General features: G+C 40.7%; 1 protein-coding gene across 2 annotated transcripts; it reads left to right on the top strand.

The window, feature by feature from the left end:
• The first annotated feature begins 600 nt into the window (after nucleotides 1–600).
• On the top strand, nucleotides 601–3,215 carry LOC127101532 (putative glucose-6-phosphate 1-epimerase). Of its 2 annotated transcripts, none has more exons than XM_051038974.1 (9): nucleotides 601–797; nucleotides 874–948; nucleotides 1,060–1,116; nucleotides 1,191–1,351; nucleotides 1,432–1,572; nucleotides 1,939–2,041; nucleotides 2,142–2,241; nucleotides 2,376–2,623; nucleotides 2,898–3,212. In XM_051038974.1, the coding sequence occupies exons 1-8, from the start codon at nucleotides 705–707 to the stop codon at nucleotides 2,588–2,590; spliced, it is 945 nt and encodes a 314-aa protein (XP_050894931.1). In that variant the 5' UTR covers nucleotides 601–704; the 3' UTR covers nucleotides 2,591–2,623; nucleotides 2,898–3,212. The 2 variants fall into 2 exon arrangements, with proteins under 2 accessions (XP_050894931.1, XP_050894932.1); XM_051038975.1 differs by having other exon boundaries at nucleotides 657–797; nucleotides 1,232–1,351; nucleotides 2,898–3,215.
• The last annotated feature ends 19,690 nt before the right edge of the window (nucleotides 3,216–22,905 follow it).

Raw genomic sequence — 22,905 nt, 5'->3', positions numbered from 1 at the left:
CTGTAGCCAATTCAATTAGAGCCACCACTTAAAATTTAAGGGTGAACGCCAATTGGTCTGACGCCTATGCCTTACGTATTTTTTTTTAAACTGGGGTAGTTTGAATTTTTTTTTGAAAAAATACGGTATTTGAATAAAAAATTTAAATTTTGTTTGAACAAAAATTAAAATGAGATGTAATTTTTCTTAGATATGAAAAAGTGTGAGAATGTTTTACAATTTCGTATCTTTCAAACACAATTCCTCATCATTAGTATTTTATAATTTAATTTGCAACATATTATATTTTGTATCTAATCTATTATATATTGAATTTTGAACATTGATAATTTTTATAACTATACTTTGAATTTCTATAAATTCATGCAAATAAAGTTTCTTTAAACTAATCATATCATAATTTTCTAATATAATCATACATAATAAATTGAACTATATACAATTTCAATTTTGAATTAAAATCATTTTCTTAAAATTCAAACCAATAATCAATCCGATAAAAAAACACCACTTCATTGAATTACCAACTAAGTTTATATATATGAAGAAAAAAAAAGTCCCCTATATTTAAAATGAAAAGAATAAAAGAATTTATTTTCTCTCTCTCAAGCATGTATAGCCTATATATACATTAATAGATGAAAAATGTTGATTGAGGGGAAGAAGGACATTCCATTTCCATTGATTGGGATCAGAGAGAAGAGATGTCACAAAAACCGGTATACGTTAAACAGTGTATAGGCGTTAATGGCTTAGAGAAGATCATTCTTAAAGAAGTTCGTGGCTTCTCTGCTGAGGTATTTCATCCCAATTTCAATTGCATTGCATTCAATCTATCATATCATATCGTTTAAGAATGATTTTCATTTGCAGGTGTATCTATATGGAGGACAGGTTACATCCTGGAAAAATGAACGTGGAGAAGAATTGCTCTTTGTTAGTAGTAAGGTAAACATTTATTTTTTGTGTTGATGAATCAATATAGAAAAGCCATAGTAGAATGATATCAATAAAACCTAATTGAAATTCATCAATTCTTTTTCACATGAATCATTGCAGGCTAATTTTAATCCTCCGAAATCTATACGTGGAGGCATTCCGATATGTTTTCCTCAAGTATGTGTATTTTATAGAGCTTCTATGTTTTCATTTGTTGTTTGTTTCTTTAAGTACTTTATATCCATATGCAGTTCTCAAATCTTGGTTCTCTTGAACATCATGGATTTGCAAGGAACAAGTTGTGGACCTTAGATCCTAATCCTCCTCCATTTCCAACAAATAGCAGTAGTAGAGCTTTCACTGATTTGATTCTTAAAAACTCCGAAGATGATTCCAAGAATTGGCCTCACAGGTATACATATATACCCCTACATGACCTTAATTGCTTGTGTTTTATATTTTGGAAGAATATTTTATCGTTATTTCTTGCAGATATGAATTTCGCCTAAGGATAGCTTTGGGACCTACCGGAGATCTGATGATGACCTCTCGAATTCGAAACACAAATAAAGATGGAAAATCTTTTACCTTCACATTTGCCTATCATACATACCTCTATGTTACCGATATCAGGTTTTGCTGAGCCATATATATATTTTTCGTAAATCGATATCAATATCAATAGCTTTCTTGCCTCATACATTCTTGGTCTATACATAGTTAAATATGAACATCATTGAGATTTCAACATAGGAAATGGATGATTGGTCCAATAGTTGAAGTTTTAATATTCATGAGTGTATTAATTATCCTATAATTCTACTATATATGTTTTTCCCCTCAAATTTCTTACAAATGATTTTGAAAACTATTAACATATTTGTGTATTGATGTTTGCATTGTACCTTGTATAATGTCATAACAGAACTGTATTGTTTTGAGATTTGTGATCTTCACTATTTGCAAGTACAAGCTAATTTTCACCTTGCTTATGTTCAGTGAAGTTCGAATAGAAGGACTAGAAACATTGGATTATCTAGACAATTTGAAGAATAGACAGCGATTTACAGAACAAGGAGACGCTATAACATTCGAGTCTGAAGTGAGTATATGTTATCAATAAAGTAGTTTCTTGTGCTGTTATATTTTGTAAATTCAATCATGTAAGTAAGTCTTGCATTTTTGTTTCTTCCACGATGTAGGTGGACAAAGTTTACGTTAGCACTCCCACAAAAATTGCTATCATAGACCATGAAAGGAAGAGAACTTTTGAAGTGCGAAAAGACGGGCTTCCTGATGCTGGTTAGTTTATCAAATCTTATGCGCACAAGGATTATATAAAATGTGATATGGCTGTGAGATTGTGTTTGTGGCGTGGTGTTGAAAACACATTTCTTTTTTCATTGTTTATTAGTAATGCGCATTTTTTTCTGTAGTGGTATGGAATCCGTGGGACAAGAAGGCGAAAACCATATCTGATTTGGGGGATGATGAGTACAAACACATGTTGTGTGTTCAGTCTGCTTGTGTAGAAAAAGCAATCACTCTCAAACCTGGTGAAGAGTGGAAAGGAAGACAAGAAATATCTGCAGTTCCTTCAAGTTATTGTAGTGGTCAACTCGATCCACGAAAAGTGCTTTTCCAGTATTAGAAGAATGAGATACAATACATTGTTGTTGTACAGGTACATCACTCAACATTGATGAACTATAGAAATTATATCACATTAGTATGATTCTATCCTTAGCTGTAACTGCGGCCAAAACATAAAGGTTTTAGATGTCTCTGCAACAACATTGCAATCAAATATTTTGCATTTGTTGAATTTTTCCACAACATCATTTTTGCAGTTTATAACAATGATCTTGTAGGAACTTTTTAACTCTATAATTGAAATATACCACTATAATAATCTCTTTAACTAGATTTGATGCAATGTAGTGTATATTCTTTTGTAGGAATTTTTGTTCCATTGATGGTGCTGTCAGTGATTTCTTGCCCACATTTGCTTCTGGTTTAATGGAGGTTTCATTATTAACAAAGTTTTCTATACCATTTTAGCCTGAGCTGCTTGAGCAAGAGATGAAGTGGGTTGTTGTTGGAAAAGAACTTTGATTATTGTAGATTTGCACATCTTTTCTATTGGGAGAATAGAACACTCCATGCACCCTTGGATACATATATCATCTTTCATTTTAAATTATAGCAAATGCTAATGAGTGTTGTAAGGATATTGTTTTACTTGTCTAAAAATGAAAATTTTGTAACAAGTTGTTGTATTTAATAAAATGAGAATAGATATATTTAACTTTTTTTTATGAATAATTATTTGATTTAGAATTCTTAAACAATCTTTAAGACATTTCTTTTAGCAAAATCATTTAAGTATAAGCTTTTCATTCTTATTAGTTAGTTTGCTAAAGTTTTTTTTAGTGGGTGAGGCACTTTGAGTGAGAGAAAGCAATAAAAAACAATTGATGAATTGTTATTTCAAAACTATTGTCATACCCCAAAATTTGCCCGTTGATATTACAAAGCATTTTCCAAGACCCTCTGACTTGATCTGCAAGGCACTGATATCAAATGGACAAAAGCCCAGCTCACAACAGGCCTAATCCAAAGTGGCCCAAAATAGCTTGCTCGCTAGGCGAGCAATTCCTTCGCCTAGCGAATATCTCAGCATGCCACTCGCCCAGCGAAGCACCAGGTCCAGAAAAAGCCCAGACCTAGCTTGCTCGCTAGGCGAGCAATTCCTTCGCCTAGCGAAGCTTGCGAAAATTTGAAGTTTTGGACCTCATTTTAAGCCCATTAGGTCACCACCACTACCACTATAAATACCAGCTCCTCTGCCACGGAAAAACAGAGGGAGACAGACGAAAACCCTGGCACAAAAACCCTGGAGGCTACTTTAGAAACCCTGAAGGCCGCTCCTCCGCTCCGAAGCTACCACCGCCCAACTCAATCCGGCTCGCCAATTCAAGGTTGCAATTCGATTGCAAACAGGTTTGCATTACTCTTATCGCTTTATTTTCTTAATTTGCATGTGATACCGCTTTATGTTCTTAACTTGCATGTGATATTATAATTGAATTCATAAACATATTTGAGGTTTTGCATGTGAATTTAAGTGTGCCTGAATATTGTGAATGCTGAACCGTATAATTATGTGTTGGATGCCATAAGCCATGCCGCAGGTTGAAGTCATACTGTTCTGAAATTCAAAACCCGCAGCCGCTCGCTAGCACATCGCTAAGCGAGCATGTAGCGAGTATTCGCTAGGCCCTCGCTAGGCGAGGCAGAGGCGAACGGGACAGTCGCTAATATTTTGTTTGTTATGTCTTATGCGTATCTGATCTATTCTATGTTAATTATGCACTGTTTTGCCTGACATCCTATTACTGTTGTGATTTCTTTTGCGGTGTAATCCTCGATTGCACCCTGATTTGGTATTCTAACCCGTTTGCTGAATTTTGCCAAGGTTCACATGTCCCAGGAAAAGATTGCCGTTAGGTCTTCCACTTTATTTGTGGGATACCCTTGTGGAGACTCACCCTAAATTACTTAATTAATTTTAATGTGTTAATTTTAATGTATTAATTTTAATGTATTAATTTTAATGTATTGATTCTAATATGGAGGCTCGTCCTAATTACCTAATTGACTTTAAAATATTGCCTTTAAATAAGTGATCTTGGACCTCTCTTTTGCCTTACGATATTACGGTATAACGGTCATGTCCCGCGAATGTAGGGATACACTTAGCAAAGACCCTTCGATTAAATCATCATAAAATAAATCATAGTCCCTCGGATGTTGCCTTCGAATATATGATTTCGTCCCCCGATGACCCTTCGGTGTAGCCTACGGTTAAATGATGATCGTCCCTTCGAATGCTAAGGTATCCTTACAACTGTTGCCTTCAATGACCTATCGATGACCCTACGGTGACCCTTAAACATCCAAAGGGTAAGATTACTTACTTCTCAATAGTAAGGACAGTTTTACCCTCATAAGGATAGGAAACGTTCATAACGACCTTAGGAAGGTATAACTCTCAATTACTGGATCATAACCTAAAACATTTTCAACACCTCACACCTTTCAAAACCTCTTTTGGAAAATCACCACTTGGTATACATTCATACTCGAATCATTACCGAGTTATATTTTTTTTCAAACAACTTTCAAAACTAAACGAGATAACCACTTTGTATACATTCATACGAGAATCATTACAAAGTTAAACTCTCTTTTCAAAACATTTTCTAAGCCATTCACCGACACTTTTCAGACAAAAATATAAGTGATCCAGTAATTAAGAGCCCATGGATAACCATGGATACAAAGGGTGCTAACACCTTCCCTTTGTATAATGTACCTCCCGAACCCAAAATCTATTGAGGTCTTTCCTGTTCTTTTCCACCTTTCCTTATTGGATAAAAGAAAAGTCGGTGGCGACTCTTGCTATCCGCGACATTGCGATAAAAAGCAAAACACCCCAAGTCAGTTCACCGTATGACAGAACTGGCGACTCTGCTGGGGACTCTTTAAAAAGAGAGGTTACCTTAAAAACAAGATCACTTATTTAAAATTGTCTGATTTACTTTTAAGGGATTGCTTGGGTATTCTTGAGTGAAAGATCCTACACCCGGATCTAGTGTACCCTAGGTAAGTAGCAATAGATCATCGCGACTATCCGACGTATACTGGAATGGTCAAAATGATAGCTACGGTTAATGTGACACTTTGGATGTCCTGATGTTCCTCATGTTTACTTGAGGAAAAATTTGACTTCCGCGTGGTGTCATCAAAGCATTAACCAGACCTTTAGAACCCTAATTGACTTATCCTGGCCATTAGAAAGTAGTGAGATAACTGACTTCGGTTCCGACTGGGGTTGGTTGAGACTCGATACTACACTCTTTGAGATTGGACTTTAGGGAAGCTTCGGTCAACCACTTGGTGTTGCACTGAAGTGGACTTAAAGAAAGGTCGATGATTTGAGATCCTTCTAGAACCCGGTTACTATTCTAGGACAGGTTGAACCAACTAAACTTCAGTGGGGAGGGTACTTACCTATGGAACTCATGCAAGCCTTAAAACCTAGGAATGATGGTTGTGTGACTTGCTTGTGCTTGTTGTTTACTTAACATCATAACATCATAACATCATGGCATTGTACTAACCCTTTCGAGGACTTAGGGATTTATACAAAGTTAAATTCCAAAAGGCCTTGAAAACATTTCATACATTGCATAGCATAACATAACATCGCATAACGGGTACTCTAAAGGGATCAATGTTCTCACGGTTTTCCTCCAAACAGAAAAATGGACCTCGAACAAATTGTCAAAGATCTCCATGCTCAGAATGCTCAACTCCAGAAGATGATCTTGAACTTATCCAAGGGGCAGGAGGAACTGAAGGCTCTTTTGCTCGAGAAAAAGAAAGACCAGAAACCTGTGAGGCACATTAACCCGGGAAGGAGGCAGTTTACGAAGATCAATATGACTTTAGCACAAGCACTGCAGGGTATGCTAAAAGCAAATTTAATTACCCTCAGAGATCCTCCTGCAAAACCCAACACTACTTCTCCTCGTTATAATCCCAACGCCAGGTGTGCATATCACTCCGATAGCCCCGGGCATGATACAAACAATTGTTGGTCGTTGAAGAACAAAATTCAGGATATGATCGACGCTGGAGAGTTTGAATCTGATCCGCCTGAGACTCCTAATGTCATCACTGCTCCTCTGCCTAATCAGGGCGAGACTGTCAATGCTGTGGAAGATACTGATAACGATTATGACTTGGATGGCTGGATTTTCCCAACAATTGGTGACAGACTCGACAATTGGAAGGCTGAAGACACTATCCCGATTTCCTTTAGTCAGGAGTAATTGTTATTGCTATTTTAGTGTTTTAAAGCATTGTGTCTATACCCGGGGCACAATAGCTAATTTTTCAAGGGTTTTGGCATTTCATAAGCATATTCATATTCAATAAATCAATGGACTTTTTGCATTCAAATATTGCGCTCTTTATCTTTCCTGTCATTTTTTTCAAAACAAGCTATGTTTTCTTGCACACACGCACGTAACAGTTTTCCGATCCATATCCACTCTGGATCCTGTTGATAATAGTTCGGCTACTGTTCATTATGACTTTGAAAATCCGATCTACCAAGCCGAGGATGGAAGCGAGGAAGATTGTGAAGTCCCTGGTGAACTTGTCAGACTGTTACTACAAGAAGAAAAGACCATACAGCCGCAGGAGGAATCAATTGAAATTGCAATGGGTACTGAAATAGACAAGAAAGAAGTCAGAGGTTTCTTGGGGCACTCGAATTACATTGCCCGATTCATCCCACATTTGACTGCTACCTGCAAACCCATCTTCAAATTACCAAAAAAGAAAAATCAAGAGATGGTATGGAATGATGAATGACAAAATCAAGAAATATCTCCAAGAACCTCCAATTCTAATGCTACCAGTTTAAGGAAGACCTCTAATCATGTATTTGACCGTGTTAGAAAATTCAATAGGGTGTGCTGGGGCAACATGACGAGTCTGGTCGAAAAGAGCATGCCATACACTGCCTTAGCAAAAGGTACCGACTGTGAAACAAGATACTCACAGCTCGAGAAAGCTTACTGTGCTTTGGCTTAGGCTGCTCGCCGACTAAGACAGTATATGTTGAATCATACCACTTTATTGATTTCTAAGATGGATTCTATCAAATATCTACTTGAGAAACCTGCTGTCTCCTGAGAGAGTTATCACTGATAATGGTACTAAACTGAACTCTACACGCAGTTCAAAATAAAGCACCATAACTCTTCTCCGTACCGGCCAAAGACGAACGGCGCCGTGGAGGCTGCTAACAATATCAAGAATATAACAGTAACGTACAAAGACTGGCATGAGATGTTACCATTCGCTCTCCACGGTTATCGCACTTCAGTGCGCACTTCGACAGGGGCAACTCCCTTCTCTTTAGCCTATGGAACGGAAGCCGTTTTACCAGTGGAAATTCAGATGCCCTCTCTAAGAATTATGAAAGATGCAGACTTAGATGAGGATGAATGGATTCAGACTCGACTCGACCAGATAAACTTGATCGATGAGAAGAGACTTGCGGCTGTTTGTCATGGACAGATATATCAGAAGCGCATGACCCAGGCATTTAACAAAAGAGTCAAGAGACAGGTATATCAAATCGGCGGCTTAGTTATCAAGCGTATCATTCTACCACAAGGTGATCCCAGGGGCAAATGGATTCCCACATACGAAGGGCCATTTGTGGTTAAGAAGGTATTCTCCGGTGGAGCCATGATACTTGCTACAATGGATGGCGAAGACTTCCCGCATCCTATGAACGTGGACATAGTTAAAAAATACTACGCATAACAGAGACCCGTTAGGTCGACGTACCTAGGCAAAAGTAAGGGCATCCCGGCGAACCAAAAGGGTTCGGGCAAAAGTTAGGGATAAATATATAAAGACGTATACCCGGCAAGTCGAAAACCTGAAAAGGCGACTTGGGCAAAAAGGGGTATCCCGGTGGACTGAAAACCTGAAAAGGCGGTCCAGGCAAAAATTAGGGATTAAAGCGTATGACTATGTCCCGTTCTCTGTCAGCTTCAACCAAGTTCAAGGGACTGAACAAGCCAATCACTTCTATCCGACAGCAGGAGATGAGATGCTTGAAGACATAATGACAGTAGTGGAGTTAAAATCAACAGGATTTTTCCTCATAGCTTCTCTTTGTTTGCCTGACAATTTCCTCTTACTAGGATTTCTGTCTCCTTGTACTCAAATTGCCTATTTATAGGCCCTCTTGCAAAATCAATACAATTTTATTTCCAAAAAGATGCTTTTGTTTTACTTTCTCTGTTTTGTTTGCGTAAACGTCCATTGATTTAACTTGAATTGATATATGCATTTGAATATGATCAATGTTTACAAAAAAAAATGCATGCCTAAAATGGCAATAGCAATTACGAAAAGACTTTAGGATCGAGGAGAAGGTCTAATCACGCTTCCCAATGAATCCGTTGCCAATTCTATTCCCCGGCTAAGCCAGTTATTCCCCAGAAGAACTTGGCATCACTAGACTGGTCATCTCTTCTACCCCCAGCCAGGCTCTGTTGAATATCTCTGCCATCAGATAAAGGTCAAATACCCCTAGCTAAGGAAGGGTCATCAATACAAATATCTCCGACCCGAAGACTGAGATTTATTTCCCCAGTAGAGTCCCCTGGAAGAACGTTTCAGACACATAGTGCATTCATTACATCATTTCACATCACATACCTACATACAATTTTCATTCCGCATCATATACATTACATCATTTCATAACATATACATGCATACAAAGCTCGCATTCATTCCAGACGCATAATTCACTCATTACATCACTTCACAGCACACACATGCATACAACATTTGCATCTCATGCATCATGACATGGCATGAAGCTAACTTTACTTTTCAGGTTAATCATCCTCCTGACACAGTCAAAACAAAGGTCCATTCAGACGGACATCTTTATCAATTACATTCAAGATTTAACTATATCCCTCAGATACTGCCTAGCGTACGGTACATTCCGAGGTGTAGTCCAGCGTACGACTACTTTCTTCTTCAGATACATCTTTCAGATATACTCCATGTCAACATTCATTCTGACATCCTCCTAACGATGGCATCTATAAGCCCATCCCAAATATTCATTGCAAATACAACATATACAAATACTATCAGATACAGCCTAGCATACGGTTCATTCTGATCCAGCTCAACATATAACTCCTTCCACTCAGATACGATCTAACGGACGATCCATTCTGATCTTCAACTACTCCCAACACGGTCTAATGTACGACCCAGTTGGACCTTCACTTCTCAGGTACTGCCTAGCATACGGTCCACCCTGATTCATCTCAACACATGACTCCTTCAACTCAGATACGATCTAGCGTACGATCCATTCTGACCTTCAACAACTCAGATACAGTCTAATGTACGACCAAGTTAGACCTTCAAATCTTCAAATACCACTCAAATACAGTCTAATGTACGACCAAGTTAGACCTTCAAGTCAGATTCTGCAAATACAGTCTAATGTACGACCAAGTTAGACCTTCAAGTCAGATTCTGCAAATACAGTCTAATGTACGACCAAGTTAGACCGTCAAGTCCTCGGACAACTCAGATAAGGTTTAATGTACGACCAAGTTAGACCTTTATCTCCTCAGATGCTACCTTCGGATAGGTACATTTCTGAATGGTAGTCTAGTATACGGCTACTCCCTTACTCAGATGCTACCTTCGGACAGGTACATTTCTGAATGGTAGTCTAGTATACGGCTACTCCCTTACTCAGGTGCTACCTTCGGACAGGTACATTCCTGAATGGTAGTCTGGTATACGGCTACTCCCCTTGCTCAGGTGCTACCTTCGGACAGGTACATTCCTGAATGGTAGTCTGGTATACGGCTACTCCCTTACTCAGGTGCTACCTTCGGACAGGTACATTCCTGAATGGTAGTCTGGTATACGGCTACTCCCCTTGCTCAGGTGCTACCTTCGGACAGGTACATTCCTGAATGGTAGTCTGGTATACGGCTACTCCCCTTGCTCAGGTGCTACCTTCGGACAGGTACATTCCTGAATAGTAGTCTGGTATACGGCTACTCCCCTTGCTCAAGTGCTACCTTCGGACAGGTACATTCCTGAATGGTAGTCTGGTATACGGCTACTCCCCTTGCTCAGGTGCTACCTTCGGACAGGTACACTCCTGAATGGTAGTCTGGTATACGGCTACTCCCCTTGCTCAGGTGCTACCTTCGGACAGGTACACTCCTGAATGGTAGTCTGGTATACGGCTACTCCCCTTGCTCAGGTGCTACCTTCGGACAGGTACATTCCTGAATGGTAGTCTGGTATACGGCTACTCCCCTTGCTCAGGTGCTACCTTCGGACAGGTACATTCCTGAATGGTAGTCTGGTATACGGCTACTCCCCTTGCTCAGGTGCTACCTTCGGACAGGTACATTCCTGAATGGTAGTCTGGTATACGGCTACTCCCCTTGCTCAGGTGCTACCTTCGGACAGGTACATTCCTGAATGGTGGTCTGGTATACGGCTACTCCCCTTGCTCAGGTGCTACCTTCGGACAGGTACATTCCTGAATGGTAGTCTGGTATACGGCTACTCCCCTTGCTCAGGTGCTACCTTCGGACAGGTACATTCCTGAATGGTAGTCTGGTATACGGCTACTCCCCTTGCTCAGGTGCTACCTTCGGACAGGTACATTCCTGAATGGTAGTCTGGTATACGGCTACTCCCCTTGCTCAGGTGCTACCTTCGGACAGGTACATTCCTGAATGGTAGTCTGATATACGGCTACTCCCTTGCTCAGGTGCTACCTTCGGACAGGTACATTCCTGAATGGTAGTCTGGTATACGGCTACTCCCCTTGCTCAGGTGCTACCTTCGGACAGGTACATTCCTGAATGGTGTATACCTACTCCCCTTGCTCAGGTGCTACCTTCGGACAGGTACATTCCTGAATGGTAGTCTGGTATACGGCTACTCCCCTTGCTCAGGTGCTACCTTCGGACAGGTACATTCCTGAATGGTGGTCTGGTATACGGCTACTCCCCTTGCTCAGGTGCTACCTTCGGACAGGTACATTCCTGAATGGTAGTCTGGTATACGGCTACTCCCCTTGCTCAGGTGCTACCTTCGGACAGGTACATTCCTGAATGGTAGTCTGGTATACGGCTACTCCCTTGCTCAGGTGCTACCTTCGGACAGGTACATTCCTGAATGGTGGTCTGGTATACGGCTACTCCCTTGCTCAGGTGCTACCTTCGGACAGGTACATTCCTGAATGGTGGTCTAGTATACGGCTACTCTCTTGCTCAGATGCTACCTTCGGACAGGTACATTTCTGAATTGTAGTCCAGTATACGGCTACTCCCTTGCTCAGGTGCTACCTTCGGACAGGTACATTCCTGAATGGTAGTCTGGTATACGGCTACTCCCTTGCTCAGGTGCTACCTTCGGACAGGTACATTCCTGAATGGTAGTCTGGTATACGGCTACTCCCTTGCTCAGGTGCTACCTTCGGACAGGTACATTCCTGAATGGTAGTCTGGTATACGACTACTCCCTTGCTCAGATGCTACCTTCGGACAGGTACATTTCTGAATTGTAGTCCGGTATACGGCTACTCCCTTGCTCAGGTGCTACCTTCGGACAGGTACATTCCTGAATGGTAGTCTGGTATACGGCTACTCCCTTGCTCAGGTGCTACCTTCGGACAGGTACATTCCTGAATGGTAGTCGGGTATACGGCTACTCCCTGGCTCAGGTGCTACCTTCGGACAGGTACATTCCTGAATGGTAGTCTGGTATACGACTACTCCCTTACTCAGATGCTACCTTCGGACAGGTACATTTCTGAATGGTAGTCTAGTGTACGACTACTCCCTTTTCAGCAGATTCAGCCTAATGGACGGCTCATTCTGCTCAGATATGGTTTAATGTACGACCAAGTTAAACCTTCATCTTCTCAGATGCTACCTAGTGTACGGTACATTTCTGAAGTGTAGTCTAGTGTACGACTACCCCCTTTTATCATCAGATTCAGCCTAATGGACGGCTCATCCAATACAGTCTATCATAAGGCCCATTTGGATCTTCAACTCAGATACGATCTAGCGTACGATCCATTCTGATCTTTCATCCCCAGCAAAGTCATCCGCCTAATGAATAACTCACTCTGGTATTCAGACACGGTCTAATATACGACCCATTCTGATCCCTCATCCCCAGCAGTGTATAACATACTCTGACTCCCCAACGAAGTCAACAGCATGATGGATGATTCGCTATACGGCGTAGTGTAACACCCCGATTAAAATAAGAGAATTATTTAATTGAGTTAATATTATTTTATTAATTTAATTAAATAAAGTTGGATTATTTTTATTATTATTATTGATGTTATTTATTTTAATAATAATTAAATAAATAAAGTAATTGGAATATGAAGAGTGGAAGGGTAAAAGTGGAAAGGGGATAAAAGAGTCCAAGGTGAAACTTAGGTTGTTTTCACGTATTGTGTCTCAGAGTCAGAGAGAAAGGGAAAAGCGGAAGAGAAAGAGAAGGAAGAGGAAAAGGCCAAAGATTGCTCAGAGCTTCCTTCAATCCAAAGAGGTAAGGGGTCTGAACCATTATTGAACGATAATATGCGAGCAATTTCGTGTTATCTGTGTGATTGTTGATGGATTTTGGGAATTTTAGGGAGATTGGGAGAGTTGGGATTTTGATGGAAAATGTACCGATCTGTGAGTTTTGTTGTGTTATATGCACCGTAATCGAAGTATGTTGTGTATATGTGTCTGTTAAATGTCGATTTTGGTTTGTTAGCTGTGGGGTACGGGTTATGGAGAGTAGAGGAGCAAAGCTGCGCTGAATTCTGCAGCAGAGGATTCTGGTTGCGCGCGATTCGCGGCGCGAAGCCTAGTTCGCGGCGCGAATTAGGTAGGATTTAGAGGAGTTCTGTAATTCGTTGTTCGCGACGCGAACCCTGCTTCGCGGCGCGCACTGAAGCGAAATAAGTTGTTCGCGACGCGATCCTTAGTTCGCGGCGCGAACTGTGTTGTATTGGAGATTTCGCGGCGCGTCCCTATGTTGGCGGCGCGAACTGGAGAAATGCAGAAGCTAATGTTGGTGGGTTTTGAGTACGTTGAGTTGCGAGACTCTTAGTAAGTCGCTGTAGTTGTACTATAAACCATTAATAGTGATTATATGATTTGTATGAGGTGTTATGAGGATGATATGTTGAATTTATGTGTTTAATTATGAATGTGTTATGTGACGATGTGATATCGTTATGATGTTGTTGTTGTTTTGTTGAGTGGTATGTCATGATATTAATGATGATGGTAACATGACTATATGATGTTGTTGTTGCTATGATGATTATGATGCATGTTTGATGTGCATGCATTCATGAAAGGCCGATGCCTAGTGACGAACGAACATGAGTTCCAATGATGTTGTTGACTCCGGGCTTGTTGAGAGGCTTGGTTCCTTACGGGGGACTCGGATTCTATGGTGATGAATCTGGGAGTGGTGATCCTGTAGTGGTCACAAAATGGGTATACCGAGTCGTGTTGAGTCATGCATGGGTTGGTGCATTGCATTTGATGTGTTGTTTTGTTGATGTTCATGAGTTTGTTGATTTTGATGATGATGATGAGTTGTGTTGGCATATGTGAAATATATATTTATGTTTATATTTCTGTCGTTATATTATTATTTAATAATGTAATTCTCACCCCTTCTGCATGTGTTTATGTTCATCTATGATGAGCAATGTGCAGATAAAGCGGAGTAGCTATTGTTGAGGTTCGAAGAATAAGTGTAGAGTTATTCTACAGAGTCGAGTCAAATGCTCTGGTCATGTGACACCGGGGTTATGGGATTCGATAGATAGTTGATTATTATTTATGTTGTTTATGATGATCAAATGTTGAGATGTTTTATTGAGATAATGTTGAACCATTTTTATGAATTATTATATGCTGAATTATAATAATTGTGTTGTTGTCCGCTGCGAAGTTTTAAAAATTAAATAACATGTTTTATGTTGTAATGTAATGAGTGTTATGTTTTTATGAAATGTAAACTCTTCTACATGTTGCACTCTGATAATATATATAAATATGTCGTTTGGGTAGAAGGGTGTTACATTAGTGGTATCAGAGCATGGTCAGTCCAGTCGAGTCGTAATGTGAGGTTTTCCCTGTTGGTCGATTAGTGTAATGACACTGTCGATATTTAACGGTTGTGGTTGTGTTGTGCAGAGTATGGCTGGAGAGAATGACCGTGCGATTGCTGAGGCTTTGACTGCTATGGCACAGGCTATGCAGGCGCAGCAGAATCCGCCGGTCGACGAGTTTAGGAATTTGGGAAGGTTTCTGAAGAATAACCCTCCTACATTCAAAGGGCGCTATGATCCAGATGGTGCTCAGATTTGGCTGAAGGAAATTGAGAAGATTTTCCAGGTGATGACGTGTACTGAAGCACAGAAGGTGCAGTTTGGTACGCATATGTTATCTGAAGAGGCTGAGAACTGGTGGGATAACACTCGCCAGAGGATTGCAGTACCAGGTGCTGAGATGACTTGGGAGAGGTTCAAGACGGCCTTTCTGGAGAAATATTTTCCTGCTGATGTGCGATGTAAGAAGGAGATGGAATTTCTAGGACTGAAGCAAGGTAACTTGTCTGTTGCTGATTACGCTTCGAAGTTTGAGGAGCTGGTGCAGTATTGTCCTCATTACAATAATGCTGATGCTGAGGAATCCAAGTGTGTCAAGTTTGAGAATGGGTTGCGTCCAGAGATCAAACAAGGCATTGGTTACCAGGAGATTCGTAGGTTTCCTACACTGGTTAATAAGTGCAGAATATTTGATGAAGATAGCAAGGCTAGGGCTGCTCACTACAAGAGTCTTAGTGAGAAGAAGAATAAGGATCGTGGTAGTCCTTATGCATCTCCGAATGGTAAAGGTAAGCAGAAAGTGGTAGATGCGAAGAAGCCAAGTGGGGGAGGATCTCCCATAGCTGGTAAATGTTTCAAGTGTGGCGAGCCAGGCCACCGTGCTGATAGCTGTACCAAGAAAGTGCTGAGATGTTTCCGATGCGGTCAGGCTGGTCATAGAGTTACGGAATGTAAGGATGCTGGTCCGACATGTTTTAATTGTGGCGAGAAAGGCCATATCAGTTCGCAGTGCTCGAAACCGAAGAAGGCGGCTACTGCGGCTCATACTACTGGTAGGGTGTTTGCTCTGAGTGGGACTGAAGCTCCTAAAGAAGATAATCTGATTAAAGGTACTTGCTTGATTAATAATGTTGAATTGCTTGCTATTGTTGACACTGGTGCTACTCATTCGTTTATTTCGTATGAGTGTGCGACTAGGATTGGTGTGAGTATGTCGTCCCTAGGCGGAAGTATGGTGATAGATACTCCTGCTAATGGTTCTGTGAAGACTTCTGTTGTCTGTCGAGGTTGTCATTTGACGATCTTTGGGAGAGAGTTTGTGGTTGATTTGGTGTGCTTACCCTTGCACCAAATTGATATCATTCTGGGAATGAATTGGCTAGAATTCTATGGCGTGTTTATCAACTGCTATAGTAAGACGGTGAGGTTTTCTGAAGTTGGCGAGAATGATGAGGCAAGATTTCTATCTGCTAGGCAGGTGGGGGAATTTGTGAAAGATGAAGCTCAGGTATTCGCTTTATTTGCGTCTCTGCAAGCGGATAAGAAAGTGGTGAGTGTAGATTTGCCTGTTGTCTGTGAATTTCAGGATGTGTTTCCGGGGGATGTAAGTGATTTACCTCCAGAACGTGAAGTCGAATTTGCCATTGACTTAGTACCAGGTACGAGTCCGGTGTCGATGTCTCCTTATAGAATGTCGGCAACTGAATTAGCTGAATTGAAGAAGCGACTTGAAGAATTGCTTGAGAAGAAGTTTGTGCGTCCAAGTGTTTCTCCTTGGGGTGCACCAGTATTGTTAGTAAAGAAGAAAGAAGGTACGATGAGGTTGTGTGTCGATTATCGGCAGTTGAATAAGGTGACTATCAAGAATCGGTATCCATTGCCGAGGATTGATGATTTGATGGATCAGTTGGTTGGAGCTCATGTTTTCAGTAAGATTGATTTGCGGTCAGGTTATCATCAGATCCGAGTGAAGTCAGATGATATTGCGAAGACTGCTTTCCGTACGAGGTATGGTCATTATGAATACACTGTGATGCCGTTCGGTGTGTCTAATGCTCCAGGTGTGTTTATGGAATATATGAATCGTATATTTCATCCGTACCTTGATAATTTTGTTGTGGTGTTCATAGATGATATATTGATATATTCTAAGACGGAAGAAGAGCATGCAGGACATCTGAGAATTGTTTTGCAGGTGTTAAGGGAAAAGAAATTATATGCAAAGTTATCTAAATGTGAGTTCTGGTTGAAGGAAGTGAGTTTCCTTGGCCATGTGATTTCGAGCGGTGGGATTTCGGTTGATCCTGCTAAAGTTGTTGCTGTATTACAGTGGGAGACTCCGAAGTCTGCTACTGAGATACGCAGTTTTCTGGGGTTAGCTGGTTATTATCGCAGATTTATTGAGGGCTTCTCTAAGTTGGCATTGTCGTTGACGCAGTTGACTAAGAAGGGTCAAGTGTATGTGTGGGATGCAGCTTGTGAAGGGAGTTTTGTTGAGTTGAAGAGGCGGTTGACCAGTGCTCCAGTGTTGATCTTGCCTAATCCTGGTGAGTCCTTCGTTGTTTATTGTGATGCTTCTTTGATGGGTCTTGGTGGTGTTTTGATGCAGAACGGTAAAGTTGTAGCTTATGCTTCTAGACAGTTGAAAGTTCATGAGAGGAATTATCCTACGCATGATCTAGAACTTGCAGCTGTTGTATTTGTGTTGAAAATGTGGAGGCATTATCTGTATGGTTCCAGATTCGAAGTGTTCAGTGATCACAAGAGTCTGAAGTATCTGTTTGATCAGAAAGAGTTAAATATGAGGCAGAGAAGGTGGTTAGAATTACTGAAGGATTTTGACTTTGAATTGAGTTATCATCCCGGTAAGGCTAATGTAGTTGCAGATGCGCTGAGTAGAAAGTCTCTACATATGTCTATGATGATGGTTCGGGAGCTTGAGTTAATTGAACAGTTCCGTGATATGAGTTTGGGTTGTGAAGTTTCCGCCGATAGTGTAAAGTTGGGTATGCTGAAGTTGACTAGTAGAATTCTGGAGGATATTCGGAATGGTCAGCAAGTTGATGTCGCTCTAGTTGATCATATTACTATGGTTAACCAGGGTAATGGTGGTAATTTTGAGATTGATGAGAATGGCATCCTGCGATTTAAAGGTAGAGTTTGTGTTCCTGAGGTGTCGGAATTGAAAAAGAGTATTCTTGAAGAGGGCCATAGGAGTGGATTGAGTATCCATCCAGGTGCAACTAAAATGTATCAAGATTTGAAGAAATTGTTTTGGTGGGCTGGTATGAAAAGAGATATTGCTAAGTTTGTGTATGCCTGTTTGACTTGTCAGAAGTCAAAGATTGAACATCAGAAACCGACAGGTATGATGCAACCTTTGAAGATTCCTGAATGGAAGTGGGATAGCATTTCCATGGATTTTGTGACGGGATTGCCGAGGACGGTGAAAGGTAATGATTCTATTTGGGTGATTATGGATCGATTGACTAAGTCGGCGCATTTCTTGCCGATGAAGATTAATCACTCTTTAGAGAAATTGGCAGAGTTGTATATTGAGGAGATAGTGAGGCTGCATGGTATTCCATCCAGTATTGTGTCTGATAGAGATCCCAGATTTACTTCTAGATTTTGGGAAAGTTTGCAGAAAGCGTTGGGGACTAAGTTGAGGTTGAGTTCAGCTTACCATCCTCAGACTGACGGTCAGACTGAAAGAACTATCCAATCCTTGGAGGATTTGTTGAGAGCTTGTGTGTTGGAGCAGAGTGGTTCTTGGGATAATTATTTGCCGTTGGTGGAGTTTACTTATAATAATAGTTTTCATGCTAGTATCGGTATGGCTCCATATGAAGCATTGTATGGTAGGAGGTGTAGAACTCCATTGTGTTGGTACGAATCAGGTGAGAGTGTTGTACTCGGACCTGAGATTGTGCAGCAGACGACTGAAAAGGTTAAGATGATTCAGGAGAAGATGAAGATTTCTCAGAGTCGTCAGAAGAGTTATCATGATAACAGGAGAAAGGCACTTGAGTTCCAAGAGGGAGATCATGTGTTCTTGAGAGTTACTCCGACGACAGGTGTGGGTAGAGCTTTAAAGTCTAAAAAGCTTACTCCGAGGTTTGTGGGTCCGTATCAGATTTTGAAGAGGGTTGGGGAAGTGGCGTATCGGATAGCTTTACCGCCGTCGCTTTCTAATCTGCATGATGTGTTTCATGTATCTCAGTTGAGAAAATATATTGCGGATCCTTCGCATGTTGTTCAGTTGGATGATATCCAGGTGAGGGATAATTTGACCGTTGAGGTGTTGCCAATTCGGATAGATGACCGAGAAGAGAAGACCCTGAGAGGTAAGAAGATTGCTTTAGTTAAAGTTGTTTGGGGAGGTCCAGCTGGTGAGAGCTTGACTTGGGAGCGTGAAGATCAGATGAAGGAGTCGTATCCGACTCTATTTGCTTGAGGTATGTTTTCGAGGACGAAAACTCCTTTAGTGGGGGAGAGTTGTAACACCCCGATTAAAATAAGAGAATTATTTAATTGAGTTAATATTATTTTATTAATTTAATTAAATAAAGTTGGATTATTTTTATTATTATTATTGATGTTATTTATTTTAATAATAATTAAATAAATAAAGTAATTGGAATATGAAGAGTGGAAGGGTAAAAGTGGAAAGGGGATAAAAGAGTCCAAGGTGAAACTTAGGTTGTTTTCACGTATTGTGTCTCAGAGTCAGAGAGAAAGGGAAAAGCGGAAGAGAAAGAGAAGGAAGAGGAAAAGGCCAAAGATTGCTCAGAGCTTCCTTCAATCCAAAGAGGTAAGGGGTCTGAACCATTATTGAACGATAATATGCGAGCAATTTCGTGTTATCTGTGTGATTGTTGATGGATTTTGGGAATTTTAGGGAGATTGGGAGAGTTGGGATTTTGATGGAAAATGTACCGATCTGTGAGTTTTGTTGTGTTATATGCACCATAATCGAAGTATGTTGTGTATATGTGTCTGTTAAATGTCGATTTTGGTTTGTTAGCTGTGGGGTACGGGTTATGGAGAGTAGAGGAGCAAAGCTGCGCTGAATTCTGCAGCAGAGGATTCTGGTTGCGCGCGATTCGCGGCGCGAAGCCTAGTTCGCGGCGCGAATTAGGTAGGATTTAGAGGAGTTCTGTAATTCGTTGTTCGCGACGCGAACCCTGCTTCGCGGCGCGCACTGAAGCGAAATAAGTTGTTCGCGACACGATCCTTAGTTCGCGGCGCGAACTGTGTTGTATTGGAGATTTCGCGGCGCGTCCCTATGTTGGCGGCGCGAACTGGAGAAATGCAGAAGCTAATGTTGGTGGGTTTTGAGTACGTTGAGTTGCGAGACTCTTAGTAAGTCGCTGTAGTTGTACTATAAACCATTAATAGTGATTATATGATTTGTATGAGGTGTTATGAGGATGATATGTTGAATTTATGTGTTTAATTATGAATGTGTTATGTGACGATGTGATATCGTTATGATGTTGTTGTTGTTTTGTTGAGTGGTATGTCATGATATTAATGATGATGGTAACATGACTATATGATGTTGTTGTTGCTATGATGATTATGATGCATGTTTGATGTGCATGCATTCATGAAAGGCCGATGCCTAGTGACGAACGAACATGAGTTCCAATGATGTTGTTGACTCCGGGCTTGTTGAGAGGCTTGGTTCCTTACGGGGGACTCGGATTCTATGGTGATGAATCTGGGAGTGGTGATCCTGTAGTGGTCACAAAATGGGTATACCGAGTCGTGTTGAGTCATGCATGGGTTGGTGCATTGCATTTGATGTGTTGTTTTGTTGATGTTCATGAGTTTGTTGATTTTGATGATGATGATGAGTTGTGTTGGCATATGTGAAATATATATTTATGTTTATATTTCTGTCGTTATATTATTATTTAATAATGTAATTCTCACCCCTTCTGCATGTGTTTATGTTCATCTATGATGAGCAATGTGCAGATAAAGCGGAGTAGCTATTGTTGAGGTTCGAAGAATAAGTGTAGAGTTATTCTACAGAGTCGAGTCAAATGCTCTGGTCATGTGACACCGGGGTTATGGGATTCGATAGATAGTTGATTATTATTTATGTTGTTTATGATGATCAAATGTTGAGATGTTTTATTGAGATAATGTTGAACCATTTTTATGAATTATTATATGCTGAATTATAATAATTGTGTTGTTGTCCGCTGCGAAGTTTTAAAAATTAAATAACATGTTTTATGTTGTAATGTAATGAGTGTTATGTTTTTATGAAATGTAAACTCTTCTACATGTTGCACTCTGATAATATATATAAATATGTCGTTTGGGTAGAAGGGTGTTACACGTAGCGTATGACCCGGCATGACATCCATGGCTTCAGACATCGTCTAACGTACGACACCATCGGAAGCTCGTCATCAAACTTCCTGGATGGCATCTCTAAGCCCATCTCCCTCAAGACTAGCTCCTGATTGACAATCGCAAATTTTTGGGGCATTCTAGTGTTCAATAATCTTTCACCTCCAGATCACGAACGGCACATACCATTCTACTCTCTCGGTTCAAGAATATTGAACAGGGGCAGCTGTCATACCCCAAAATTTGCCCGTTGATATTACAAAGCATTTTCCAAGACCCTCTGACTTGATCTGCAAGGCACTGATATCAAATGGACAAAAGCCCAGCTCACAACAGGCCTAATCCAAAGTGGCCCAAAATAGCTTGCTCGCTAGGCGAGCAATTCCTTCGCCTAGCGAATATCTCAGCATGCCACTCGCCCAGCGAAGCACCAGGTCCAGAAAAAGCCCAGACCTAGCTTGCTCGCTAGGCGAGCAATTCCTTCGCCTAGCGAAGCTTGCGAAAATTTGAAGTTTTGGACCTCATTTTAAGCCCATTAGGTCACCACCACTACCACTATAAATACCAGCTCCTCTGCCACGGAAAAACAGAGGGAGACAGACGAAAACCCTGGCACAAAAACCCTGGAGGCTACTTTAGAAACCCTGAAGGCCGCTCCTCCGCTCCGAAGCTACCACCGCCCAACTCAATCCGGCTCGCCAATTCAAGGTTGCAATTCGATTGCAAACAGGTTTGCATTACTCTTATCGCTTTATTTTCTTAATTTGCATGTGATACCGCTTTATGTTCTTAACTTGCATGTGATATTATAATTGAATTCATAAACATATTTGAGGTTTTGCATGTGAATTTAAGTGTGCCTGAATATTGTGAATGCTGAACCGTATAATTATGTGTTGGATGCCATAAGCCATGCCGCAGGTTGAAGTCATACTGTTCTGAAATTCAAAACCCGCAGCCGCTCGCTAGCACATCGCTAAGCGAGCATGTAGCGAGTATTCGCTAGGCCCTCGCTAGGCGAGGCAGAGGCGAACGGGACAGTCGCTAATATTTTGTTTGTTATGTCCTATGCGTATCTGATCTATTCTATGTTAGTTATGCACTGTTTTGCCTGACATCCTATTACTGTTGTGATTTCTTTTGCGGTGTAATCCTCGATTGCACCCTGATTTGGTATTCTAACCCGTTTGCTGAATTTTGCCAAGGTTCACATGTCCCATGAAAAGATTGCCGTTAGGTCTTCCACTTTATTTGTGGGATACCCTTGTGGAGACTCACCCTAAATTACTTAATTAATTTTAATGTGTTAATTTTAATGTATTAATTTTAATGTATTAATTTTAATGTATTGATTCTAATATGGAGGCTCGTCCTAATTACCTAATTGACTTTAAAATATTGCCTTTAAATAAGTGATCTTGGACCTCTCTTTTGCCTTACGATATTACGGTATAACGGTCATGTCCCGCGAATGTAGGGATACACTTAGCAAAGACCCTTCGATTAAATCATCATAAAATAAATCATAGTCCCTCGGATGTTGCCTTCGAATATATGATTTCGTCCCCCGATGACCCTTCGGTGTAGCCTACGGTTAAATGATGATCGTCCCTTCGAATGCTAAGGTATCCTTACAACTGTTGCCTTCAATGACCTATCGATGACCCTACGGTGACCCTTAAACATCCAAAGGGTAAGATTACTTACTTCTCAATAGTAAGGACAGTTTTACCCTCATAAGGATAGGAAACGTTCATAACGACCTTAGGAAGGTATAACTCTCAATTACTGGA

The sequence above is a fragment of the Lathyrus oleraceus genome, chromosome 7 (assembly GCF_024323335.1).
Source record: "Lathyrus oleraceus cultivar Zhongwan6 chromosome 7, CAAS_Psat_ZW6_1.0, whole genome shotgun sequence".
Taxonomy (NCBI): domain Eukaryota; kingdom Viridiplantae; phylum Streptophyta; class Magnoliopsida; order Fabales; family Fabaceae; genus Lathyrus; species Lathyrus oleraceus.
This window is presented reverse-complemented; position numbering and strand designations above follow the sequence as displayed.